Genomic DNA, 26,933 nt, shown 5'->3' with positions numbered 1-26,933 from the left:
GGGGCTCCTGAGGGCCTCAGGGCTGTGGCCCAGGCGACAGGTGGCGATGGAACAGTCCGCTCGGTGGGTCCCAGGATGACCAAGTGCTCGGAGCGCCGCGTCCCCAGTGGACGGGGCCTCTCCCTACGTGCCGGCCGCCGGCGAGCGTCCTCCTCCGGCTTCAGCGCTTCCTCCGGCGTCTTCGACGGGGCTGACCCCTCGGCGGCGGCCGCGCCGGCTCCAGGCCCGCACCGCGTCTCCCCGCGTCCGCCGCTGCCACCCCGCGCTCCCCGAACGGAGTTTCTGAAACAAGGCGGCGCGCCGCGGCCTCGGGGAAGTCACCACGTCCCCTGCGGAGCTCGCAGCCCCTCAGCCGCCAGGTCCTCGGCCTCGAGACGTCGGTCCCGCGCGCTCCCGAGCTCGGTTCAGACCCTGAGGGAGGCCCAGGCTCCCTGTGGCTTCCACAACCGCTTCTCCAGCCTGAACACCTTACCCCAGCCTGGCAAGGCTCCCCCGGCCGCCGGCTGTCTTCCAGAAGCTTCCGAGAAACGTCGAAAGCCGTGAGGGTGCGCGTCTCTCCATGTCGTCCTCCCACAAGCCCTGTGTGGTTCTCCCCCAAATCCTGGGTTTAATTGCCTGTTTATTCCCTCTGCAGGGAGCTTACCTGAACTAACTCCTACCAGCCCGCAAAGCCGGCCGGTATTACTGTCCCCGTTTAACACACAGGAACGGGGGCGCCTGGGGGGCTCCGTGGGTTATAGCCTCTGCCTTCGCTCGGGTCATGATCCCGGGGTCCTGGGATCGAGCCCCGCATCGGGCTCTCTGCTCAGCGGGGGCCTGCTTCCCCACCCCCCTCTCTGCCGGCCTCTCTGTCTACTTGTGGTCTCCGTCTGTCAAATGAATAAGATCTTAAAAAACAAAAAACAACAAGGGAACTGCCCACGAAGAGGTGACCCTGCCCAAGGACACAAAACGGGCGCCTGGCCGTGCGGGGATCCTGTTCAGAGACGTCCTGGACCCACGCGTCGGTAACGACCAGGCAGACGGGTCCTCACGGGCCTGTCCTCACGGCCCCAGCCCAGAGCCCCTGCGGGTCACCTTCGCTCATCTCCGTTAGGGTCCACGCGTCTCACCCGCTCAGTGCACGACGCGTCCCAACCTCTCGGGGGCCTGTGGAAACGCGAGCACCTCCCGCCATCTGCGAGCTCTTCCCGCCCACTTCCCGCGCGCCCAGCCCCTGCGCCCCCCGCCTGGCGGTGGAGGAGGGGGACAGAGCCCCGGCCTCCAGCGACCTGCAGAGGGAAGGGGGGTCAAAGGTCGTGCTTAAAGAAAGAAGCGGATGTCCGGTCTTGTCCGTTCCCTGCGCTCCTGAAGCCTCAGGGATTCGGCGCTTTCTCCGGGGAACTCTTGGCCGGACACACCGGCTCCCGTGGTGTTGCAGGCGGGGTGGGGGCTGCCCTGGACGTGGTTCAGGGGGTCGCGAGCCGGGGCGGGACCAGAAGGGGGGGGGGGGGACGCTGCGACCGCGGCCATAGCGGGAGGCGGCGCTGCCATCTGCTGGCCAGAGAGGGGACGTGCCCACGCCCGTCCTGTGGGTGGGAAGCAGGCCCTGACGGCTCCCAGTGTGAGTGTTCTGGATGTGGGGAAAGTGACAGGAAGGTCACATAACTGGTTTGAGGCAGGCTGGGGGCCGGAAGTGCAGGGTTCCTGTAGAGCCGGACACACTCCCCTCTGGGCTGCGTGAGTGCCACGGCGCATCTTCCCAGCGCGGTCTGGGAGTTTGGGGGCTGCACCTCCAAGAACCCCTGCCTTCTCCCTGTCCACCTGCTCCACCTCCCAGCCTTGCCCATCTTTGCAAGGGGGAGGGGGGGTGGCTAGGGAGGGGGGCCTGGCTCACTTCAGGGCGGGGCAGCTCCAGAGCGTCTGCTGGCCCAGAGGGGCTCATGCGAGGCTGTCCTCCACACCCACCCATGTGCCCCCCACCTGCTCCACTGTGACAGCTCCTCCACCCAACGGACTCTTCCGCTCCCACCAACTCTTCCCTCTGCTCCCACCACAGCTCTCCTGCTCTCCTTGCACAGCGACCTTTATGCGGTCAGTTGAGCCCCACCCCTACACAGGTGGCCAATCGGATCTCAATTCACCCTAGTGGATATACAAATGCCACACCGATTGGACATCTCCACCTGCCTGCCCCGCCCCTACTACATCCAGGGTCCACAAGCACGTTCCTCTGGGAGGGGCGGGCCCTTACATTCTCCCCTTTTCTTTGGAGATTAGTCAAATCCTTGACTTTTCAGATAGTTCTATCTTATATTGAACATATAAAACTAACATTTTATCGCCCCAATTTTGTTTAGTATAGCAACAATAAACTTACAGTTTTTTTAGTCTTAGTTTCTAGTCCATGGTCAACAGGGTCTGTCAGCTGCCACTGCCATCTCTGGGGGGCATCCTTACTCTCGGCTTGTTTGACGTGACCCGCATGAACCCAGGCCCTAATACCTTCTACTTTTACTGCCGTGGGGGTGGTTAGGATAACAGTAAATTGTCCCTTCTAGCGAGGCTTCAAGTTCCCCACTTGATAGTGACGTATCCAAATCAAGTCCCTGGGATGTGGTTCCACCACTGTCTCTGTCCCAGTGTGGGCAGTTTGGATCCCTTCTTTTTAAGACAGATTGTAATGCCTGCAGTGACTGGGGTATAGACTGATCGGTCATTTCTGCTAGGGCAACCTCCTGTAGCCTAGGACAGAGCGGGGGCGGGGGGGTGGGTGTCGTCCCAAACATTTCAAATGGGGTCACCTTGTTTAAATAGGGTGTACATCGTGCCCTGAGGAGAGCAAAAGGAAAGAGATCCATCCATCCACTGCCAGCCTCCAGAATTAACTTTGTCAAGGTGTCTTCGAGAGTCTGGTTCATTCTCTCTCCTTGCTCAGAGCTCTGGAGCCAGTAGGCACACTGTAGTTTCCAATTAGTGCCCGCGGCCTTGGCCATCTGTAGCGCCTTGGTGAATGCAATCAGCTTTGCTTTTCCACCGAGGTCCTGTGTGGCAGGGCTGTTGTCCAGAGTCCCTGCTCAGGAGAAACCATTGCAGCCCCCGCATACCTCTTTCCACTGACCATGTAACTACTCCCTTCTGTGAACAGAGTCATTTCCGCATCCGGGAGGGGAGTATCTCTGAGATCCAGCCTTCTTCCCATGACTTGGGTTAGGACCTTCCTGCAGTTGTGTGGGTGGTCAGCCAGCACCTCTGGTAGCAATGTGGCTGGATTTAGTACTGCCGGGGGCCGGAAGATCACTTTTTTTTTTTCGTTCAGGAGGAGGGCCTGATACCCCGTGACTCAGGCATTTGTTATCCACCGGTATGGTGGAGTCCAGAGAAGGCCCTCAATAATGTGGGTGGTAGTCAATATGAGATTTTGATCCAGAGTCAATTTGCATGCATTCTTGACCAGGAGGGCCATGGCCGCAATTATGCAGAAACAAGGGGGGAACCCAGCTGCTACTGGATCTAGTTTCTTGCTAAGATAGACCACTGGCCTTCGCCAAGGCCCCAGAGTCTGAGTCAAAACTCCTTTAGTCAGCCCTGCCTTTCCATCCACATAGAAGTGGAAGGGCTTGGTAACATCTGGGATGACCGATGCTGGGGCACAGAGTAAGGCTTTTTGTATCTTTGTAATTCCCGAAATGCTCCTTCTGCCTCAGCTGTCCACACTCTACCATAGTGAGTCCTCCCTTAGCCAGTTTGTAGAGAGGTTGTGCCATCTCCATGAAGGCAGCATCCACAGCCAGCAGTAGCCCATGTTCCCAAGAAATTCCCTCTTGGAGATCAAAGCGAAAGCAACCGGTATTCCCTGGCAGTCTTCCATCCAAGTACTAACCAGGCCCGACCCTGCTTAGCTTCCGAGATCAGACGAGATCGGGCACATTCAGGGTGGTATGGCTGTAGAAATCATAAGGTTCTTACCATATATTCTCAGATGAGTGTACGCAACACCCTATGTAACATGGAACTGTCCTCCCCTTGCTGGAGGAAGCTGAACTTTCTCATACCTTACTGTTCCCTTAATCTGTCTAGGCTTGGTTAGCTACCATATCTCTCTTGTTCACATTTACGTTGGCCCCTGGCCTTCTTGGGCTATTGATGCCTTGTGGTCATACCCATTCTGTACAAAGGAGGAGGTAGTGGAGGGTTTCTAAGTGCTTGGAACAGAATGAGGTTTCAGACAGATGGACATGTCGTTCAAAGATGGAGGCTGCAGAGAGCCAGCATATTCAGGAACGTGCCAGCAGCTGCACGTGTATCACTCGGGACAGGTCCCTGGCAGCCTCCGATGGCCAAGATTTGAAGCCTTGACTCCCGAGCTCCTCCCATGGGTCCTTGTGTGACCCATCAAGTCCAGACATCAGAGAAGAGGGATGGGCAGCTCATGGCACTTCAGAGAGTTTTCTTCCCCTTGGAAGATGGCTTCCTAGACTCAAAGTGGACCCTCAGACTCTCGTTTTTCTAGGTCTGAAAGCCAACACAGAGGTGCTGAGGCTCACGGGCGCGCATGCTCTAGCATGGGGGTATCGGCCACCTGGCAGCAGTGCTGCCTCGCCTGAACCCACACCGCCCACTCCCCAGGCTGTGCTCCCAGGAGCAGCAACACTCAGCAAGGGGAGGCTACCTGGCCCTGCTGCTGGCTACTGATCCCAAGTTCCTGACGATGGACGAAGGCACGTAGGCACACCTTTGAGCCTACACACCTCTGCTGGGTGCTGAGCCAGAGTCCAAATTCATTGCACAGAATTTCCCCTGTTCCATCTCCCAGATTCTGGGTGGAGGAGCCCAGAGAGAACAGCTGTGGTCTGTTCTGCCATCGGAGCAGGGCCATCCCTGGATGCTGTCCTGCTCGCGTCCCTCGCGGGAACTTAGGACCGTCTTATCTAAGGTCTGTCTGTATAAACCCTGGACCAGGCTACTCCGTGGAGTAGATGACCGTTATGCCATATGACGCCCCATGAGATTCAGGGTGCAGTCCATTCAGACTCCATAGCAGAAGCGGTGGAGCCATAGAGATACATTCACACAGTCAGGCACTCTCCAGATTCAAACTTTTACATATCGCCTACTTTTTACATACGGAGTTGCTTTTCTCATTTCCATCAGTCTTAATTACATTTAACAGAATTTTGTACTCTTAGAAATACCTTAACCTCTACTGAAGACTAAATATAAACCAATTGTGAGTTGTTACAACAGAATTCTTTAGATGGCAAATTTATCAGTTAAGCACAGAATGTGTTCACCAGCAGATTTCAAAAGTACAAACCTAGTTCCAGCAACCAGCGCCCTAGCACTTCATCCCATTTGGTTAAGACCTACATGTCCAACAAATTTAACTCCATTTGTCATTCAAGCAACCCTTAACAGTTTCAGGTTACCAAAGACTTCAGAAGCCACTTTAACAATTACTCATTAAAACCTTGAGACCGTTAACCATCAGCCCAGCCATCCCTTCACCAACAGACCTCATGTTCTACCTGGGCCCATTCCACTTCAGATGCCATGCTTTCCCTGCCAGCAAGGGGGAGGGGCTAGGCAGTCCACATCAGGCCAGAGAAGACAAGGAATTCCTCAAAACAAAGGGAGTTTCGGCAGCTGCTTGGGAATATTCCTCAGTCGGTCTTGAGGTCGGTTCATCCCACAGTACCAGTTCTGCTTACCAAAAGTGGCCCACTAGGCACTCATATTCCACGCCCGGCTCTAATGAGCATCAGCATTGGACACCTCAACCCGGCATTTGATTAACTCCAGGTGGCTCGTTATAGCCCTTAACACACGAAATGAGTGAGGGAGAAGCCCCACATCTATTATGAGGAACAGAGAGATGAAAGCCAACGTCCCCTTACTCTCTGCTTGCCACATTCCTTCAACCATAACAAACACCACAGTAGACAACAAAAAGACAAAACCAAACAAACAACCACAACCCCAGTGGCCCTCATCCAGAGCCTGCTGCTGGGGGGGGGGGGACACTTTCTTGGTTCCCTGCAAACACAACAAAACACACAATAGACAACAAAAGAACCAGACAAAAACAACTGCAGACCCAGCGATTCCTACCCAGAACTTGCCACTGGTGGGGGCTATCTTTATCCCCCAACTGCCTAAGGGAACTCGAACCCCTCAACTGTCTAAGGGGAGGCAGAGGACTCAAACCCCCTCAACTGGCAGGGGACTCATACCCCCCAACTGTCCAGGAGACTCGAACCCCCCGACTGCCCAGGGGGACTCTATCAGCAGAGGGATGGGGCATCCCTGCATCCACTCTAGCCCTGGGGAGCATGGCTGCGTCCAGCTTCTCCCCGGTAGGCTATACCCTGGAGCTCCAACCAGACAGATAGGATCCCAATACCCCCGATCCCCAATACCTCAGATCCCAATGCTTCCGATCCCAATACCTCTGATCCCAATACCTCCGGAGGCTTTTCCTAAAAATTCTGATGCTGGCTCAGTTCTCGTCGTTTGATCCCGGACGAGCCCCCAAATGTTAGGGTCCGTGATCAAAGGAACGAGACTGATACAAAGCGAAGGTCAAGCAAAACTTTATTTCACACCAAGCATCAAGAATCAACCAGTCAGGACTATCTCTTACGAAAAGGTGACAACGATGATCCCGACAAGGTCACTCCCAAGAAGGCCGCTCTGGACAAGGCTGCTCCATAGGTGAGGCCGCTCCATGATTGGAGCCGCTCCCAAGAGGCCACTCCCAAGACGAGGCTGCTGCTCGATGAGGTTGCTCCCCGGACAAGGCTGCTCCCAAGAAGAGGCCATTCTGGAAAAGACTGCTTCCCAGATGAGGCCGCTCGCAACGACAAAGACAACAGTGACAGCGGCGATGACACGGAGGACAACCCGGATGAGACTCTGCTCCCCACGATGCCACTCTGACAAGGCTGCCACCCAGAGGAAGCCACTGCTGCAGACAAGGCCACTCATGGCTCAGGGTGGCGAGGCATTTTGCAGCGAGGCTGCTGGTGGCTAGGGGCCGTTGGCATCTCAGGGTTGCTGGCGTCTCCAGACCGCTGGCATCTAGGGGCTGCAGACGTCAGGACCGCTGACCAGACTGCTGGCGTCTCGGGACCGCTGACCACTGGACCGCTGGTGTCTCTGCAGCTCTGGGCTACTGAAGGCAGGGCCGCTGGTGGCTCGGGGCCGCTGGAAGCTGCAGGCGGCTGAAGGCTACAGGTGTTTCGGGGCCGCTGGAGGCGGGACCACAGGTGGCTCGAAGCTGCAGGCTGCTCGAAGCTGCAGGCGGCTTGAAGCTGGAGGCTGCAGGCGGCGGCTCGGGGCTCGGGGCCGCCGGAGATGGGACTGCCAGAAGGAAGACCGCAGGCGGCTGGAAGCTGCAGGCTGTGGCTCGGGGCCGCCGGAGGCAGGACCACCAGAGGCCGGGCTGCAGGCGGCTGGAGACTGCGGGCGCAGGGACCACTTGTGGCGGGACCGCTGGCGGCGGTTCTAGCTCTTACAAGAGCTGTTACAGCTCCTCCACTCCGCCCACTCTTCCTTCTGCTCCCGCTACAGCTCTCCTCTCCTGCGAGCCTCGCACAGCGACCTTTATGCGGTTAGTTGAGCCCCGCCCCCTACACAGGTGGCCAATCGGATCTCAATTCACCCTAGTGGATATACACATGCCGCACCGATTGGACATCTCCACCCGGCCTGCCCCGCCCCTACATCCGGGGTCCACAAGCACGTGCCTGTGGGAGGGGCAGGCCCTTACACCAGGAAGAGACAATGGAACCCAAAGCACTCCTTTCTGAGGCAGCTCAGCTAAGTCTTCTGAGAGGCTTTCCTGGGTGCTGCTCCCAACCACTCGATTCTTACCCTGCCCACGGCGGGGGCTTCACTGGTGGCCTGCTTCCTCCAGCGGCTTCATGAGCTGGTCAAGGGCAAGGATTGGCCCTTTAATGTCTTCGTGTCCCAGCCTCCCGTCCATAATCCGTTCCTGGTACGTTGGGACTGTCGAGACGTGTTGGTTGGATGAGTGAGTGAATACAATCATGTACGAAATAATGAAGTAAGAAAACAAGTAATTTTTATGTAGCGAGTCCCCAGCTTCCAGATGACCCAAAAGCTTTGAAGGGGATGATACTCCCATGCAGGTTACCCTTGGATGTGTTTTTCTTTTTTGAGATTTTATTTATTTATTTGACAGAGAGAGATCACAAGCAGGCAGAGAGGCAGGCAGAGAGAGAGGGGGAAGCAGGCTCCCCGCGGAGCAGAGAGCCCGATGCGGGGCTCGATCCCAGGACCCTGAGACCATGACCCGAGCCGAAGGCAGAGGCTTCACCCACTGAGCCACCCAGGCGCCCCTACCCTTGGATGTGTTTGTTTTAAAAGCAGTCCTCTGTCCAATAACGGTTTTACTTGGACGGCACGTTGTCTTTTCCAACACCTTTCCCCTCTGTCGCCTGCGAGCCTCACACGTGTGCGGAGACAGGGAGGTTCCGAGACAAGCCACGGGAATCGAGCTTGAGTGCGGCAGAGCGGCTGGAGTTCAACCCTGTAATTTCCCGGCTGCTCGTCTTCCCACGGTCCCAGGCCCCCAGGCCTCTGCAGCACAGCTGTGCCACCAGGATGAAAAACATACCCTCACTTAGCAGGACAGGGAGATACCGGCCTGTGAAAGAAACGCCGGCCTGGGGGCACTGCCGTGGAAGTCACCGGGAGAAATCTGGGCGCGCATGACAGGAGGGCAGGTCCCTCCCGTACAGGTTCCAGGGGAACCTGCTCCGGGACCAGAAGACGGCTGGAACCCACGAGTGGAAATCCTGGGGCACCTGCTTGAGACTGCCACTGGGGCCCGTGGGGGGGTCCGGCACAGCGGCTGGGCCGGGCGGCGGTGGGCGGGGTCTCCATGGGTCCCACACACGCAGGGGCACGAAATGCCACTGACAACACTGCTGTCTGTGGCGCCCGTGGGGCTGCGCCGGGCTCAGGTCAGGATCCCCGAAGCCGTGCTCTCGCTCACTCTCTGTGAAAAGCTGACACAAAACAACTGTTCTGTCTGCCGGCAGGGGAGAGACTGTCTGCAGGTGGCTCCCGCGTCTGGGACACGCACCTGAGTGCTACCGCCTCCCCCCCCCTCCTTTTTTTAAGATGTTATTTATTTCTTTGACAGAGAGAGATCACAAGCAGGCAGAGAGGCAGGCAGGGCCGGGGAGAAACAGGCCCACTGCCGGGCAGAGAGGCCGAGGCGGGGCTCGATCCCAGGACCCTGAGACCATGACCTGAGCCGAAGGCAGAGGCTTCACCCACGGACCCGCGCCCGAGCGCGGTCACTTTCGTAGGTCAAACAAGCGGGCTCTGAGCTGCGCCTGTGCCCACCTTGGAGCCGCTGGTGTTTCAACCGCAGCGAAACCCGGTTCCACCAAGAGCGGCGGCTGCGCGCACAACAGACGGACGCCGAGACGCGTGAGTAACCGTCGGTTTAATGGGTTCACCCGGAGCGTGTCTGTCCCCGCACGGGCTGCGTGGGCCGCAGTGAGCTGGGCGAGCCGGGGACGAGGGGCGGTTGGGTGAGGGGGGCAGGGCGTGACCCCACGGGCCCTGCGGACCCTCAAGGAGCGGCGGGGAACGCGGGAGCCTGGGGGCACCAGCAGCGGGGAAGGGGGCGGACCGGGTCCTCGCATCCGGCCGGAGCTGCCGTCCGCGGGGCTAGAACGGATTGTCCAGGATGTTGACCCTCATGAGGAACTTGTTTTTCTGCACGTCCTGCGCGCTCGCCTCGCCGGCCGCCACCTTCTCCCAGGACGGGAGGCGCGCGAGCGTCTGCGGCCAGCGGTCGTCCGTGCGCTCCGAACTCGAGTACCAGCGCTCCTGCGCGGGCGGGGCGGGGTCAGCACGGGGTCAGCGCGGGCGGGACGGGGTCAGCGCGGGCGGGGCCGGGGTCAGCACGGGGGTCAGTGTGGGCGGGGCCGGGGTCAGCACGGGGGTCAGTGCGGGCAGGGCAGGGTCAGCGTGGGCGGGGCAGGGTCAGCACGGGGGTCAGTGCGGGCGGGGCCGGGGTCAGCGCGGGCGGGGCCGGGGTCAGCCCGGGGTCAGCGCGGGTCCGGGCCCTCGAGCCTCGGGGCCCCACGCGCCCACCGACAGACGCCGACCCCGCCCGGCCGCCCGCGCGCAACCAGCCCGGGTAGGGCGCGGGGGGCGCCGCGTGGGGCTCCAGAGGAGGGACGGGCCCGGGGGCAGGGCGGGGACGCGGCGAGGGCCACGGAGGGCGAGGGACGCTCCACGGGCCGCGAGGGAAAGACGCGGTGGCGCACGGGCCCGCCGCGCCCACACAGGCCGGGAAGGCCTCCGGGCCTGGGAAGCCGGACCGCCGCGAGCTCCCGCGGCCCCGGAGGCGGCTGTCCGGTCCCGGCCGGCCGCGCCTACCTTGCTCATGTTCAGCCAGCACCTCTCCAGCACGTTCCCCTGCGTCTCGGACAGCTGCAGGGCCGTGTTGAGGAACAGGTCGCAGTTCTGCCCGTCCCCCATCAGGATGCACGCGTAGGCCATCAGGTGGTAGAGCCGCGGGTAGAAGACGGGGCCGGTGGTGTTCTGGGCCACCAGACTCTCCAGGCTCTGAAGGAGACACGGCAAACCCGAATCAGAAAGCGGTCGCGGCTCCCGCCCGGACCACCTGGAACGTTCCAAAGCTTCCGGCCAGGTGCGTTCCGGAGGCCTCCGTGGAAGCCGCGGCCAGGAGGGGACACGCGCAGGGGGGAGTCTCAGCTGACGGCCAGACCGAGAGTGAGAGGTGGGGGCTCGCTGAGAAAACTCTTATTCTGATGACCAAAGCCGCAGAAGTTACTGTTCGGAACTCGGAGCGTAGCCTGAGCGCGCCCGGAAGCCTAGCAGCCAGAAAGAGCGCGTTGTCACGCTGGGTTGCGGGCTCCCGGCTCGTTCCTCCGTCCTTGCCCGTCTCTGAAAACAAAGCAAGCAGGCTGGATGGAGCCTGGTAGGAAGCAGAGGTGACAGGAGACGTGTCATCTTTCAGTCCCGGCCAACGGCTGCCCTCTAGGAATGTGGGCCTGGACTCACCAGATACACCAGTTTTTAAAAGAATCGGAAATTCAGAATTTTTTGTCGAATATCCCAGTGTTTGAATGCACCGTGTCCAGCTTAACCAAGACTTCTTTGTGAAGTATATACAGTTTTGCTTTGGGGGGGGGGGTTAATTAATTTATTTGGGAAAGAGAGAGAGAGAGAAAACAAGCTGGGGGAAGGGCAGAGTGAGAAGCAGGCTTTCCTCAGAGCAGGGAGCCCACCCCAGGGCTCAATCCCAGGACCCCAAGATCATGACCTGAACGGAAGGCAGATGCTTAACAGACAGCACCCAGGCGCCCCTGTGCATATAGTTTTTCTTTTCTCCTAGTTTTATAATGCTATCAACCTGAAATCAACATCTTTATAGATAAATTTTTTTGCCATCTGATTATTTCCTTGTAATAATTCCCCGGGAGACAATGAGGCGTTGGGGCATCTGAAAGCTGTTTTGCCAGAGAGCTCCCTGGGAAGTGCACGGGGGTCTCTCGGAGTAAGGATGGGTCTTCCTCATGTCTTTGCTAATTTCACCGTCAATGAACTAGCGTTTTACTGTGTTGTCGCACTTACTGCAGTATTACAGAGACGGACCCAAAACGCTGAGGTTTCTGGACTGACCTCTTCCATATCCATTTAGTCCATTGATTAAACAAATGAAACATCTAGGGACTCCTGGGTGCCTCAGTCAGTTAAGCATCTGCCTTCGGCTCGGGTCACGATCTCAAGGGGCCTGAGATCAAGCCCCACAACGGGCTCTCTGCCCCGAGTGGAGCCTGCTTCCACCTCCGTCTGCTACTCTCCCTGCTTGTTCTCTCTGACAAATAAATGAGTAAAATCTTAAGGGGAAAAAAAAAAGGAAATGAAACATCTACTGTGAACAGGACATTGTTCTGTGGGAGACACACTTTGCTCTCCATCTGTAGTCCTGTACTCTGTTTGCTCCTCCGTCACATCCTCCCAGCCCCAGGCCCCATCCCCTACCTGCTTCTCCAACTCTGAGAAACCCCAGACTCCTCGGGAGTGCAGAGAAGGGTTTTCCCGATGGCGCCTGCGGTATTTCGAACCGCCCTGGCTTTGGGACGTGGAGTTTCATTGCTCACTAACATGTGCTTCCCTTTCAGCACCTGCTGGTTTGTCTAGTGGATCTACACCGATTGCTTTGGCGGGACACATGGTGCACCTTTGCTAGTAACCGATCGCTAGGAGGGATAGTGAGAGTCAATTCGCTTGTCACAGGTAATGTGCCTGGTACTTAAGAGAGAGAGGACGTTGGAATAGATCACGTGCAAGATGGTTAAAGAAAATAAACAAACACCTCTTTCTTCTGAGCGCCGTGGAGTCAAGCCTGTCTCAAGCCCCTCATAAGTCCTTCTTTCCACTTAGGAATAGACGTTTACTCTATCAAATTACACAAAGTCACACAATACATAATAAATCCATTATGTATGTTATCAACCTGGGATCAACATCTTTATAGATAAATTTTTGTAGTTTTTAAAAATATTTTATTTATTTATTTGACAGAGAGAGAGAGATCACCAGTAGGCAGAGAGGCAGGCAGAGAGGAAGGGAAGCAGGCTCCCTGCTGAGCAGAGAGCACCATGTGGGGCTCATTCCCAGGACCGAGATCATGACCTGAGCCGAAGGCAGATGCTTAACCCGCTGAGCCACCCAGGCATCCCTAATTTGTGTTATTTAAGCTGTTAGGTTTGTGGTAACTGGGGACCTGGCAATGGGGACCAGATACACCTGTGCTCGGTGTTTAAGAGAACAAGGCAGGTAAGGGTCAAGCCCACGTAGAGATTCAGCTTCTCTCTCCCTTGGAGGGCTTGCCCTGTCCAGTCTGGAAACCCAGAGGCGGGCACCAGGTGTAACCTGCTCCCCAGTCACACTCCCACAGCTGCACCTGCTGGTACTACCTGTCAGCTGGCTGTTCTAATTACATGTGTATTTTTGCACTCAGCGCAATTTTGTTCAGTGAGTGGAAGATACGCACGTTCTGATGCTTACACTGAAGCATTTGAAAACTCACTTTACGAGTTTTTTTTTTTTTAAGAAGTTCACTTAAAAGACACATTCAGGATCAGCTGAATATTTTAAACTTGCACGTGCAAAGACTTACCTATCAAGATGTCTATCACAGGAGCAGCAGGAAAATGCTACGAAAAAATTTCTGTCCCAGAACACTTTGGCATAGTGTCTAACAAGATCTTTGAGATTTTATCTATAAGAGAAAACACTATGCTTCCCTTTAACTCGTGCTGTAGAAAACAATGTACTGACAGGAAACCATTCACAATTTATTTTGATCGCACGTTTTATAAAAATGGAAACGTGCGTGTGTGCGCACACAGAAAAAAACCTCAACAGCGGTGTCTCGATAGATCAAAAGCGGTTATCTCTGGGTAGTAAGGTTGTGGATAATTGGTGTTTTCTTTGGATTCGGAGGGGAGGGGTTACCTTAAAAATTCGTACTATAAACATGTAAGTTCTGGAATCCAAAACAAGAATTATCACAAGGTGGTAGACAGAGTCCACTTAAGGCACGGCTCAGCCTGGACTCACCTTGAGCAGCTCAACCCCGCTGTCCTGGGCATTCTCGGACTGACCCTCGATCTGCTTCTGAAGGTAGAGGACTTCCCCCTCCATGTACCTACTGATCCCTTCGTAGTAGAGCGCGGTGGGCGTTCTTCTGGGCACCAGGTTTTTAGCTCTGCTGGAAAACTCGTGGAAGCTGTCCCAGTCCTGCAGCCGGGCATACCTGTGGCAGCACAGAACGAGGACGTGAACCCCGGGGCGCTCGGAATGGGCTGCGGTTCTGACCCGGGTCTCCCGGCAAGTCCAGCTCCCAGGACCTGGGCCGGGCAGCCGGCCGTGCGCTCCCCAGGGGGACCGTGGGCTGGGACGCCGGGCAGGATTAGAGCGGTTTGAAGCAAACAGGGTCCTCGGACACTCAGCTAACGTTAGCAACCAGTCATTTAACTCTTTGGGCTGTTTTAAAGCAAAGGCAGTCGGACGCTTGGGGCTATAAACCCAGAACTTAGACACTGCTCCAAGTCCGGAGAGAGGTGGCCTAGGCCAGTGCTGCTCCAAGCGGGGGCCACAGACTGGGGTCACCAGTGTCACCTGATGCTCTTTAGAAAGGCAGGCTCGCAGGTCCCAGCCACGCCTGCTGAATCACACACGGGGGAGGGGGCAGGACGCCATGTGGACGAGTGTGAACCAGCTGTGCCCACTGAAGTGGACAAGCCCTGGCCTAGGCCACAGCTGTGGAGAGGAGATAGAACAGAATAAAAATTAGGATGAGTTTTGGACCTTAGATTCCTTGACTATTCATGCACATGGGCAAGCTGTCTTGACTCTTTGGACCTGTAAGGGTAGTTAAGTTTTAGAGTTTGATTTCTCCAGGGAGTTTGTAACCATGTTCTACTCAATCTGGGAACGGCTCTGGTGTGGGGCACTTTGCCTAGGAATGCCCCCTGCTGCCAGGTAGTCTCAGCACGACGCTGACAGACTGCACTAGAGGAACGTGTGGAGGAGACAGGAAGTCGACGGGGCGACGTGGGGAGTCGCTGGGGGAGGACGTCCGTGAACGTTCTGGAACCTTGCTGCTGATCTGCTTCCTTGAAGCTAGGACAGTAGCTGCAGCTTTCCTCAGGGAAAACCTTGATGGGTAAAAGGCGTGAAGCCCCAGGCTCGGTGGGTTAATGGGTCACCAAGGGTGCTGCTTCCCCTCCCGCCATTTCCTTCCGTGCGTGGGAGCCCCGCGACCTGTCCTCCCCTGCTTCCCTCACTGCTCCAGGGTCCGGAGGGACGGCTGGTCGGTGACAGCGGGACCCGAGCTGGGCGGGGTAGCCCAGGACCTGGCCCTCTCCGTCCCGAGAGGCAGAGCAGCCCACCGGGAGCTTCGTGCGGCATCTCTCTGCCACGTGGGGGCCAGAGGCCTGTCTCACTGCGGCAGGACGGCGGCCTTCCGGAGCTGCCTGCTGAGGATGGGCAGGTCTGATGCTGGGGTTCAGAACTAGGACGCCCACCCCACTGCAGACAGCGGCCCGCGTCACTCCATCTCAGTGGGGCAAATGGTGCTGTTAGGCGTCTTCCTCAAGCCCCAGACCCTCCCAGAAGCAAGGCTTCTTCCTCTCTCCTCACCACACCTGTTGCACTGAACACAGCCCAGGGGGCCTTGCCTGGGGGGAGGAACTAGGGGGCCTCCAAGGCCCCTTCCAGTGGGAGCCCACGCTGCCGCCTTCAATCTAGCTCACGTATAAATTGTAAATTCTTTTTCTTTTCTTTTTTAATCTCCTAGAAGTCTTCTTCAGGGTTCAACCTGTTCAAATTCAGGACTTCGGTAATAGGCGACCCCCATTACCAGATAGCCACGGAGGAGTAGAGACCCAGGAGGATGCCGCTCTGGAACTTGAGGATTCTGTTGTCTTCGTTCTGGCGTATGAATTCCAAACATTCTTCAAACGTCTTATAAACAAACCCTAAAGAAGAGAGAAGCAGAAGAGCTCTGGTGGTGGGATGGCGTGGTCCTGCTGTAGCCTAGAGCCCCCAGGGGAACTTCCTGCCTGTGGGGAGAGCCCGTAACCTCTGCTTACTTTATGAATCGAGAGGGCCCTGTGGCAGGCCACAAGCTCGAGACCACACTGCCCAGAGGCCCAGCTCCCAAGCCAGCCCAGGCGGCAGTGCGGTCTGAGCCAGCCGTCCCCCGGCAGCCCTGCAGGAGTTGGCCTGAGTGCGGCCCGGGGCCTGCCGTCTCCCCACCCTTGCCTCCCCGCTTGGCCGCAGCATCTGTATCCCTTCCCAGAATCCCATGGTGGGGACTGAATGCCAGCTTGGCTCCCCGCGGCTCACTGTGGACACTGAGGCTGTACCCAGGAGTATCCAGGCAGAGCTTCTTTTCCAAACCTGCAAAGCTACCAGTGCCCAGACCCATGAGCCCTCCTGCCCTTTGTCCTAAAGCACAAAGTCTTTAGCATGTCCTGCTACCAAGTCCTATAGAAAAGGCACACAGAAGACCCTGTCGGTCCCTGTACTGGGGCGAGGTTGGTCTCACCCTTCAACGGGCAGCTCACACCCACGGTTTGTTTCCTCGGGACTGAACTGTCCTTCCTGACCTCCCAGATGGCTCCTCAGCTCTCCCACCACGCTCTGCCCTTCCCAGGCCTAGAGGTCTTTCCAGCCCGAAGCCCAGTGGTCTCGAGACCCCAGCCCTGACCGCAGCCGCACCCCACGGCACACCCACTGTCCCCTGCTTCCCTGCACATCCCCAAGCCACATGTACCAGAATAAAGCATGATGTCCAGGCAGACAAAATAGAAGAATGCCTTGCTGAAGATGTGCTCCTCTGTTACCGAGAGGTCCCACAGCCACCCCAGCACCTGGATCAGTTGCTTGTTTCTGCGGCAGAGGAAGGAGGTGAGGCCAGGAGGTGCTGGAGGACAGGACGGAGCAGACTGCCGGCCTTGCTTCCAGGGCACCCACGACTCCAGACCCAGATGGCCCCTACGCAGATTTCAGACCCACCCCCAAATCTCAGATGGACTCTTTGCTTAAAATGTTGTCCCAGACCTTTGTATCAGGGCAACCAGAGTCAGGCCATGTCAGCTGGAGCTTCTGGCCCCGGTGCTCTTCTCTGAGCATTTGCCTCCCCTGTGAGGCTCTGCCCTTTCCCTCCAGAGAAAGCCTGATCCCCACAGCAGCATGGCTGACGGACCCTCCTGCAGTCACTGGCCAGAGCAGACAGACTGGGGGCATCATATGTGCAGGGGCGCCTGACCAGCTCGGTCAGGGGAGTGTGCGACTCGATCTCGGAGTTGTAAGTTTGAGCCCACGTTGGATGTAGAGAGTACTTTAAAGAATAATAACATCTTAACAAGAAAAAGAAAAAAAAAAGAACGTTGTGCAAAGAACAGGAATTCCAACGACTAGGATGCGTCCGTTGCATCTTACTGTAAACCCTGGTCCTCTGCCACCCAATGGCCAGGGTAAAGCCAGCCCTGGGAGCTCAATGACCATGGCTTCCTCCCTCTAGTTCTGAAAAATGCTTTCAGCTAAATACCTGCTTTGCTTTTTTCTTTTCTTTTCTTTTCTTTCTTTCTTTTTAAGATTTTATTTATTTGACAGAGAGAGATGCAATGAGAGAGGGAACACAGGTGGGGGAGTGGGTGGGGGCATTGGGGGAGGGAGAAGCAGGCTTCCCGCCGAGCAGGGAGCCCGATGCCGGGCTTGATCCCAGGACCCGGTGATCATGACTCGAGCCGAAAGCAGAGGCTTAACCCACGGAGCCCCCAGGCGCCCCTGCATACCTGCTTTTCAAGAAGAGAGATTTGCTGAGCCAGCAGAGGACTATGTAATGTCTGTTGGGGTTCCGCAGCAGTGCCCACATCTTGTGGGCTCGAGAGCCTGGGAAGGAAACCGTTCCGGTGTACCCCAGGGTGTTACCTGTACCCCGCGTGCCCCTTCTCGCCTGACAAACCTTACCTAAGTCAATGGCCAAGTCCAAGTGACCCATTAGAAGCTTGGTGTAGCCCAGCGTATCGGCCACATAGGACACGATTTCGATGCCCACGCCTTTCAGGGGGAGGTTGAAGATCTGCTCCATGGCCATGAGTTCTTGTTTGAACCACACGCCCTGGTAGCCGGCCAGCTGGTGATGCAGCGCGTAGTCCAGGTAGGCCTTGATGATCTGAAACGGTAGCGGCGGGGCAGAGGAGGGCGACACTGAGGCGAACCGCCGCAGGAAGCCCAGAGTCGCTGCCCAGGGCTGGCCCGTGGACACATGTTTACTAAGCTTGAGGACGGAGCCGGTCCTTTGGGCGAGGCTCGGGCTGGGGGACAGACATCCGCCTGGGTCTCTGCTGCCTGTTTAGTGGACGATTCAGGACACGCTCAAGGGCTCCCACAGAGTCCTTAAGCTAAATATAAGGATGTTAATTTTGTGAACAATGAAAGCAGTGACTTCTCTATGTGACTGTACGACCGCAGAGCAAAGAGCTGGGCAGGGTTCGCTCCAGGGTGCGGTACGCCTCTGGGGGAGGAATCTGAGGGGCAAGGGGGACTTTACTCTTCACCTTCTACGTCTCTGTGATGTTTAATTTTTAGAGCAAGGACGTCTCCTCCTGTTAGCTAATAAACAAGAAAAGGGGGTTTGGCTTGTTTGCTTTCAGAAAGAGGAAAGCGTGGTTGGAACGGAATCGAGAAACCTCCCCGGAAGTCCGCTGCTCCCTGAACGACGATTTTAAGCGGTCGAGTTGCTCCAGGGTATGAAAGCTTGGTGCGGGTGAGGAGGAGGCTGCTCCTGCTCAAGAAGGTTCTGATAGCCGAAGGGCTCGCAGTAAGGGCCGTCCACGGAGAGAAATTTAGGACAAGGGGCTTCTTTCCCAGAATTCTTCAAGTCACACAATGTGTTACAGACAGTACTGCGGGCACCTGTGCAGCCACAAAGCCCGTCGCAGGGGTTCTGTGCTCCTGGTCTGGGCTGTGTTTGCGGCCGGGCTGCCAGAGGGGACGGGCAGCCGGAAGCTGTGGGCCAGGAGCGGACGGCCAGGATGATGACATGTCCACCCCTGTACCGGAGCCCGGGACCCCTTGGATTTGGACCCAGAGCATAGAGTCCAACTGCTTTACTTCTTGGAGAAAGTAGGAAGCTCGGAGGTTATGTGGCTTGGCAGCGGTCACACCATGGGGAGGGGAAGTTCCGGAAATCGCTCTCTGGGGGCTCATTCTGGTCCCTTCTGGTTCCAACAGTGAGTGTCTCGTCTGCTTCTGAGCACCCAGGTGACCACTTGCCAGGCTGCTCTGCCTTCCGCCACAGGCATATTGTTAACGAGCCTCCTTGGATTCACTTTCCAGTTCTGGCTTTCCCATCGCAGTCTCCTGTCCCCCAGCGCCAGTGGGGAGGGGATGAAAGGGTTTCATTCACTGAACGTTTGTGGAGACCCCACTATGTGCCAGACGTTGTTACTGAAGCTCGGGACACAGGAAAGGTAACAGACGAGGACCCTGCTCGCACGGACATGGCAGGCCAGTAGTGGACGCAGGCGACACACCAGCAAGGGCGCCGACCAGATAATGTCAGCCGGTAATAAGAGCTACGAAAACGGAGGGAGGGGCTGGAGAGTCAGGGGGCCAGGTGGGCCCAGAAAGGCCTATGGAGGAGGTGACCGCAGGCTGATCAGCACAGAGCCTGGTAAAGGTCAGGGGATGGGCACTGTAGGCAGAGGAAACGTCCGCAGCAAAGACCCTACAAGGGGACTGAGCTGGATGTTTGAGGAGCCGGCAGCAGGTCTAATTCGGCTGGCTTTAGTCGCCTGGGGAGCCACCGGAGGAGGACGGGCAGAGGCTGTTCTGACGGGCTTCGTAAACATTTCTGTATCCCGGGGTACGGGACGGCCCTAGTGCTGGGGACAGACTTATGGCTAGGAAGTCAAGTCCCTCCACCGTTTAGAGTGCCCTCGGCCATTTCCCTCAATTCCGGATCATCAGTCACTCCAAGAGGAAATCAGTGCCCCATAAGAAACCCAGACATGATGTGCTTTTTTCTAAAGGACCCGATCAATCTTTAGATGAAATGGCTTTAGTTTTGTGATCTTGTTTTGTCTTCCGGAGTTTTCCACGTCTAGCTAAAGACTTCCCAGTTTATCATTTTGTCGGGGCCAAGGGCCGGTTGCTCCCAGACGGGCCATCAAAACCCAGCACATTCAAGAAAAGCTTATTTTTTAAGGCTTAAACAAATTGATTTATTTTTTAAGCTGAAATAAAATTAACATCTGGTGTTACGCTAGTTTCAAGGACGGGTTCGTTACCTGTCTCTCGACTGGCCGCTTCACTAGGAAGAGAGCGACTAACAGATCCCTCTTCTGTTAAGCAATTCCTCTGCACAACAGGGTAACACCCTTGCACCTTCCTGCTGACAGTCCTCCTCCCCTGTGTCCCCTCAAGCCCCAACCCTCTCCCTAGCTCCTAGAGGCCTCGGGTTGCCTCGTCGTCTTTGGAAGTTCTTATCTCTGTGGATCCCCACACAGACGCTATAACACTTGACTTTCTCCTGTTAATCTGTCTCATGTCAGCTGAATCTTGGTCCAGGTAGAAGGGCCCTGAAGAGTAGATGAGCTTCCTCCTCCCCACCAGTGTGGACTCGTAGTTCTGCCTGGGGCTCCGGAGACCATTCCAGGAGGGCACAAACCAGTCCCCGCTACTTTCAGGGTTTCAGGGCATTGCCGTGTGTGGAAAGCACAGTGCCGGCCCAAAACCACCACAGAAAATCCTCGGAGGGTGGTCCTGAACAGCTCCTCGAGGGCGTCTCTGCCTTTCACTGTCTTTGGGCTGGGAGGAGGAGGACTGGCTGAAGACCAAGCGTGAGCTGTCACCTGCGGCCTCTTCCTCCTCTGACTCCTGTGGGGGACACGTGTGACATTCTTCCAGAAATCTCCCAGCTATCTTACCGTGAATGCCTTGCTAGTGGGGTAAACAACCTCAGGTTGACAATGGCAAGGCCTGTGGTATCCTGTAGGTCTTCTTTAACATGTAAATGTCCCTTTTTCCTCACTCCAACTCCGTGATCTTGAAGAGTTTCCCTCTAAATGAGATGCAGAAATTTAAAAAGCCGCTACAAAAACACTCTACCTGGAAGTCATCTTGAGTCTCCAGGGCCGTGTTCACTTGCATCATAGCTGCCAGGTGGCCGTAATACTTGTGGTGGAAAAAATAATTTAAGCTGTAGATCTGCCAGAGCAAGGAGAAGCAGGCCGTCTGCCTGTAGAGCTGCGCCAGCCTCCTCTTCCTGTGAGAGAAAACAGACACGTGGGACCGAGAAAGAAGGTGTCGTCGCCTGCGTGCGGGAAGGGAATTTGGGGACAGAATCCTCGCTCCTGGCTGGGAGGTGTAAGCCGGGGGGGAGCGCGAGTCCCGCCTCCATGACGAGCTGGAGAAGCCCAGGCACCTGCATTTTGCACATGGTCCCCCACGAATGGGGGCAAAGTACCGACTTTGTGAGGATTAAGATAATTTATGCAAGTCACCTGTCCCTTGTCAGGTCATCGCTACTTAAATGAAGTTATCTTAGAAGCAAATTTATATAATTCATCCCATTGGATTCTGAGAACAAGCCTAGAAGCAAAGGAGAAATAACCCCATTTTACGCAAGCAACTGAGACTCCGACAGTTAAACGACTAACCCACAGCCACACAGCCAGAAGTGGCAGGGCTCTGTCCCCTTCAGCCTGGCCACTCCAGGGCGTCCTGTCCTCCAGTGAGATCACTGCTGGGAGCTGGGCCTCAGCGCTCAATGAAGGAAATGAACATTTTTCACAGTCACATTCTGCCATGACCTGAATTCATATGTTGAGTCCTAACCCCCAAAGTGAGGGTAACAGGAGGTAGCCCTTTGGAAGGGGATTAGGTCATGAGGGTAGAACCCTCACGAAGAGGGCTGGGCTCTTATAAAAGAGACCCCAGAGCTCCCCAACCCCTTCCTACCATATGAAGATAAAAATGTCTGTGACCTAAAGAGGCCCCTCTCTGACGAGGCCCTGCATTTGGGTCTCTGACCTCAGACGGGAGCAATACGGTTCTGCTCATTAGAAGCCAGCCAGTCCGCGGCGTTCCTCTACAACACCCGAGTGGATGAAGGCACGTCACAGGAGGCAGGGAACCGCCTGTGCCGGAGGGTGTGCAAGGGGAGGGATGCAGGAGCGCCTGCACACAGCGTGTGGGGTCCCAGTCGGCTTCAACAAGCCGTTCGCCTGGTCCTGGAGCCAACAGTCCCTTCTTGGAGATCGAAACGCGAACCTTATCTTTATGATAAGCCAGCTGGCTGCAACATTAGTTGAGTTAACAAAGCCCAAAATTTAGGAATTAATGACATTGAATCTGTTATGCAAATTACTTTTTAAAGCCTCCCAGGAAACAAGGTAGAATCCCTCACAGTGTAAGACAGTCATGAGGGCCACAGAAACCGACACTAACATTGCTTCTTGTCCTGTTTTGAGATCAGAGCCCTTTGACTGGCTGGTGTCACAAGCCCACAGCTCTGCGGTTTCCTCCTCCCAGCACCCTCCCCTTTACCTCGTGCAGGGAACTTCTTACTCCTGTGACAAACAGGACTGCTAACGACCAGGGCCCGATTTCGGGAATGAAGATGGGAGATGCCCAGTTAAGTTTGCATTTCAAAACAATCAATGATTTGTTGAGAGTGCATGTGATCAAAATATTTGTGTGACATGTATGTATCCTAGAAAATACTCGGGCTCCTGGTTTCAGCTCAGGCAGTGATCCTGAGGGCGTGGGATCAGGCCCCGCACTGGGCTGGGCCCCGTGCTGAGCATGGATCCCGCTTAAGAGGGGGTTAAGCCTCTGCCTTCGGCTCAGGTCATGATCTCAGGGTCCTGGGATCGAGTCCCGCATCGGGCTCTCTGCTCAGCAGGGAGCCTGCTGCCCCCCACCCCCACCCCCACCCCCCACCCCCGCCGCTCTGCCTACTTGTGATCTTTCTCTCTCTAAAAATAAATAAAATCTTTTTTTTAAAAAAAGACTCTCTCGGGGCGCCTGGGTGGCTCAGTGGTTTGGGCTGCTGCCTTCGGCTTGGGTCATGATCTCAGGGTCCTGGGATCGAGCCCCGCATCGGGCTCTCTGCTCCGCAGGAAGCCTGCTTCCCTCTCTCTCTCTCTCTCTCTGCCTGCCTCTCAGCCTACTTGTGATCTCTGTCTGTCAAATAAATAAATAAAATCTTTAAAAAAAAAAAAAAAGACTCTCTCCTTCTCCTTCTCCCTCCGCCCTCCCCCCTCATGCACACTCATTTTTTCTGTCTTAAAAAAAAAAAAATATATCCTCTGAACTTCGACGTGAACTCGGCAAGCAGGCTGTGCTTGATCAGACAATTCGCCAGTGACCCAAACTCTGATTCCCTCCTACCCCTTAGAGAGATCTCTGCTGAACTCTCCCAGCCCCCTCCCTCCTGGTGTCTCCTGAGACGGGGCCACTGTTCCCAGGAGCCTGTCCCTAACCTGCAAAGGAGCTCATTTCCACTCCAGGCTCCCCCACACATCAGGGAGCACTTCTGGGGGAAGGCAGTGGGCTCAGAGGGGTGCGTAGCAACGAGCTCCTAAAAATAGATGTTTGCATCTCGGGCAGAACCTGGAAGGATATTGCCCCAGTCCCTCTCAGCGCCGGAGAGGTGTCCTCTGTCAGCCCTGCAGATGCCCAGCAAGGTGGCATTCCCCTTGGCGCTGAATGGATAGGCGGAGTACATCCAAAAGCTTTTGTTGTGGGACATTCCAAACATACACACAGTAAAGCAGAAAAATATCATGAACTACATGCACGGAACACCTGGCTTCAACGACTCCGAACCCAGGACCTGAACTCACACCCTGAGATCGAGGCCTGAGCTGAGATCAAGGGTCAGATGCTTAAGTGACTGAGCTACACAGGGTCCCTCCCTCCCCCGCCATTTTAATTGTTATCGTTTTTTATAGGTACAATTTACATCCATTGAGAAGTATAAATTTTGCCGGTTTAATCTTGACCGATGGCTACGCCCCTCACATCCCCACATCCCCCTCCAAATCCATACATGGGTGGGCGGTCTGTCCTCTGGCCAAGGTCTTTGGGACCTTCTACTGCAGTCTGGGCAGGGACGACACCCCGTGTGGTGTCTGCACCCCCGGCTGGAAAAGGGCCTGAGACTGAGGCCAGTGAGGAGCAGCTTCCTCGGTGCCCCCGGCTTCTGGGAAACACGGCGTGTCAGAGGGATGGAGGGGACTCACCGGGGCAGGGCGCCGGCGCTCGGCTTGCAGGGGGCTTCCTGCCTCCCCTTCACAAAAGCTGCTGGGACGCGATTGGGGCCACGCCACCTTGCCTGGGAGCCGCTCACTCCCTGACTGGCCCCCCCCCGGGGCTCCAGAGAGCCTCAGGGCACGGCCACCAGGCCTTCCCGCACCCATTAGAGGCCCAGGCTTTGGGGGCTGGTGGCGTGTGTGCAAGTCTCTCTCCTGGGGACTGAGACCTCGAGCTCGTCCCAGCTCAGTCCCTTACCCTGGACGCGAGCTCTCTTGGGCCTGCTGATCCGCATAGTAGAAGTGTCTGTTTTTCTCCACGTGGGTGTGAAGAAACAGGGAGATTAAGTTGTAGGGGAAGACCCTGTTGAGGAGCCTCAGGGCCTTGCGCAGCATCTTCTTGGCAAGCACCATCTGGCCCATGTTGAAACAGACCTACGGGGAGAAGAGAGCAGGACAACGTTCACGTCCACGGCTGGAGCTTGTTGGAAAACCTTTCGTGACGATGTCCCCCATGAAGACGAGGAGGAGCTGCCGGCGAGTGAGGCCGCAGGCCGGAGCAGCCAGACCTGAGGTTCTGCCGTCGGTCTGCCCAGGGTCGGTGGCTGGAGGGCAGCTGGAGGAAGGGCAGGGAGGGCTTCTGCTGCTTCTGTCGACCGCCCCTGGGACCGCCGACACGGGACCGTGTGTCTAACGCCCCTGGGACTGCCGACACGGGACCGTGTGTGTAGCGGCTTCTTACCTGACCTTTGAGGCTGTAAAAGGCCGCGGCCTCAAAAGTGTGACTCCAGGATCTGTCGTCCTTGAGCATTTTCAGCAACCGCTCTCCCTCCTTCAAATACAGGTGCGCCTGCAGCGACGGAGGGGCACAAGCATCTGTTCAGCGGGGGTCCGGCCACAGAGGGCCACCGCCCAGCCTCGACCGAATAGGCAAGAGCGGCTGCCGTGGCAGGACCCCCTTCCGCCCCCAGCCCCGGCTCTGGAGCTGGGCCTCCCGGCTCGAGGCAGCCCTGGGTGGGTCAAGCCCCTGCTGAAGATCCTGGCCACCGGATCACTTGCTCCAGAGGATGGAGCCAGGGCAATTTCCTCCTCTGAGTAACTCCACCCCCGATGGCCCCTAATTCCAACAATGTGTGCCCTGCCCCCGATGGTGTCCCCACGTCTATGAGAAGCTGATCTCCACTTCTGGAACAAGTTATGAACCACTCCCATTTCCTTCGCCAGGGCCGTCTTCAGGAAGCAAGGCCCTGAGCAACTCTGCTTACCTCATTTTTGACTTACTAGGACGTGGTTAGACAGGACGGCCTTAGTACACGTGAGCACCAAGGCAAGGTCAGATTTGAAGAGTAAAATAAGGGAAGGTGATATCTTCAACTGTCACATAGTCCAAGATGGGAGAGAGAGGCAATGAGTTGACCCGAACCTACTAGATCATTTCTGATGGGAGACAGGATGCAAATGGCACATTCCGGGTGACTTGCACGGGGCTCTGCTTCCCTTCACTGTCTTCCTGGCCATCCCCACTCCCTGCTGACTGAGGGGGCGCTTCACAAGTTGGTCCTCAGGGCCACTTAAACCTTCTATTCTTGGGACTCACTGACCATATCCCCCTTGTCTATATGTCTGAGTGTGTATATGTACATAAATTAATACGCATAATGATACCTCATATGCGTGGATGACTTTCATCTTTAACATAAATTTGAGAGAGCTAGGGCTTACCAACATTTTTAATGGTTTAATTTTAAAATTTCATAAAAATCTAAGGTATGAGGTCGATTAGGCTGCTGCGGTTGTAAATATGGAAGAGACCACCGGTGTAGACAGGAACCGCAGGCCTGTCTCCTCAGAAACGGGGGTCAGATGGAACAAGGCCGGGAGCGTTTCCTGCAGTGAGATCATGCAAGGCCAGTCTAGCTAGCGGCGCTACGGAAAGTGGTCTCCGGTCAAGGATGTTGGAGAAACACAGAACTAGCCAGATCCTCTAGACGATTACACATGTCTTAGCATATTAAGTCCATGAAATATTTGCAGGAAAGAAACCTATGTAGCTATTCAGCTCAGTGCTTCCCAACTTACTTAAGAATGAATTCTTATTTCATTATACATTGAACCCCCACATGTCTAGGGACACATTGCCCTGGAATATTATTTATAATTATCCCGGGGAACACTAGTGTTTTGGGGATCTAAAGGAAATGCATGATGATATAGCACAAATGACATGAGGACCAAAGTGGGTGAGCTCCTTTGGGGACCACAAGACAAAAACCAGATCTGTGCTCATCCAAAGACCTATAGGTGTTTGTGCTCACAGGTGTTTAGGAAAGACAGAAGGTCGGTGCCACGGGACATTACTGAGGAAGCCTCTGCTGAAACGGCAGCATCGATACATTTTGGGGATGAGATAGGACGTCCACCCCCTTCCCATCGAGGTAGACAGTTCCTGGCACGTTTCTTTTGAACAGTGTGTGATGCTCGCTGCAATTTCTGCTTTCATCTCTCAATCTCAGGTCATTTCCCTTCTCAGGGTTCGATTTTCAGAGGAAAGGGGAGCCAGCAGGTGTCAAGAACATGAAGTGCGACAGGAGAACCCTAGAGCTGCCCTTCAGGTGCTGTGGTCTCTGAACTGTCTCAAAGGCAGGGTGGGGGGCTGGCGAGGGGGGAACACCTTACCATGTAATTGTCGCCCAAGATGAGATAAGCAGATGTAATTTCTAGGAAGTAATATAAGGCTTTGTTGTTTTCTCCCAAAGCCAGAAAATGGTGGGCCAGAGGCATGATGACCATCTCTACGATCTCCTCACACTGGCATGACTCCAGAGGAATGATGTCTTCTTCAGGCATCTTCATTTTTGTTATGATGACATCAAAGAAACTCAAGATCTTTTCTCTTATTTCTTCAGGACTGTCCAAATGCAGAAGTAAATAGGAGGAATAAGTGGTAGCCACGCTTCGCTTTCGATGTGAAAATATCTTTAAAAACTCATAAAAGAACAAGGTAACCCTGATGTAGATGCCATCGACCAAACTCACCATGCACACACCCCGACATGTCCCCACTCGCACCAGAGAGGCCGAAAAGAACTGACCAGACAG

At 55.7% G+C, this 26,933-nt stretch overlaps 1 protein-coding gene and 1 pseudogene across 5 annotated transcripts in view; both read right to left on the bottom strand.

Annotated features, from left to right (window-relative positions):
• Positions 1-3,813: 3,813 nt before the first annotated feature.
• Positions 3,814-3,932, bottom strand: LOC123394105 (annotated as a pseudogene).
• A 5,212-nt stretch (positions 3,933-9,144) lies between these two features.
• ADCY10 (adenylate cyclase 10) overlaps positions 9,145-26,933 on the bottom strand; it is a 69,686-nt gene continuing 51,897 nt past the window's right edge. For 3 of the 5 annotated variants that reach the window (XM_045087786.1, XM_004779261.3, XM_045087788.1), the window contains 12 exons: positions 26,511-26,742; positions 24,577-24,684; positions 24,094-24,269; positions 20,686-20,842; positions 17,542-17,746; positions 17,367-17,463; positions 16,343-16,458; positions 15,425-15,542; positions 14,182-14,322; positions 13,621-13,816; positions 10,405-10,593; positions 9,145-9,849 (listed from right to left, as the gene is read on the bottom strand). In XM_045087786.1, coding sequence (XP_044943721.1) covers positions 9,688-9,849; positions 10,405-10,593; positions 13,621-13,816; positions 14,182-14,322; positions 15,425-15,542; positions 16,343-16,458; positions 17,367-17,463; positions 17,542-17,746; positions 20,686-20,842; positions 24,094-24,269; positions 24,577-24,684; positions 26,511-26,742 — 1,897 coding nt within the window. In that variant the 3' untranslated portion in view covers positions 9,145-9,687. Of the gene's footprint in view, positions 9,850-10,404; positions 10,594-13,620; positions 13,817-14,181; positions 14,323-15,424; positions 15,543-16,342; positions 16,459-17,366; positions 17,464-17,541; positions 17,747-19,823; positions 20,455-20,685; positions 20,843-24,093; positions 24,270-24,576; positions 24,685-26,510; positions 26,743-26,933 lie in introns of those variants that run through there. The other 2 variants (XM_045087787.1, XM_013049322.2) reach the window with 2 other exon arrangements.

The sequence above is a fragment of the Mustela putorius genome, unplaced genomic scaffold (genome assembly GCF_011764305.1).
Source record: "Mustela putorius furo isolate JIRA1106 unplaced genomic scaffold, ASM1176430v1.1 tig00001451_pilon_pilon_pilon, whole genome shotgun sequence".
Classification (NCBI taxonomy): domain Eukaryota; kingdom Metazoa; phylum Chordata; class Mammalia; order Carnivora; family Mustelidae; genus Mustela; species Mustela putorius.
Note: the sequence above shows the minus strand (reverse complement) of the source record. Positions and strands in the feature narration are given on the sequence as shown.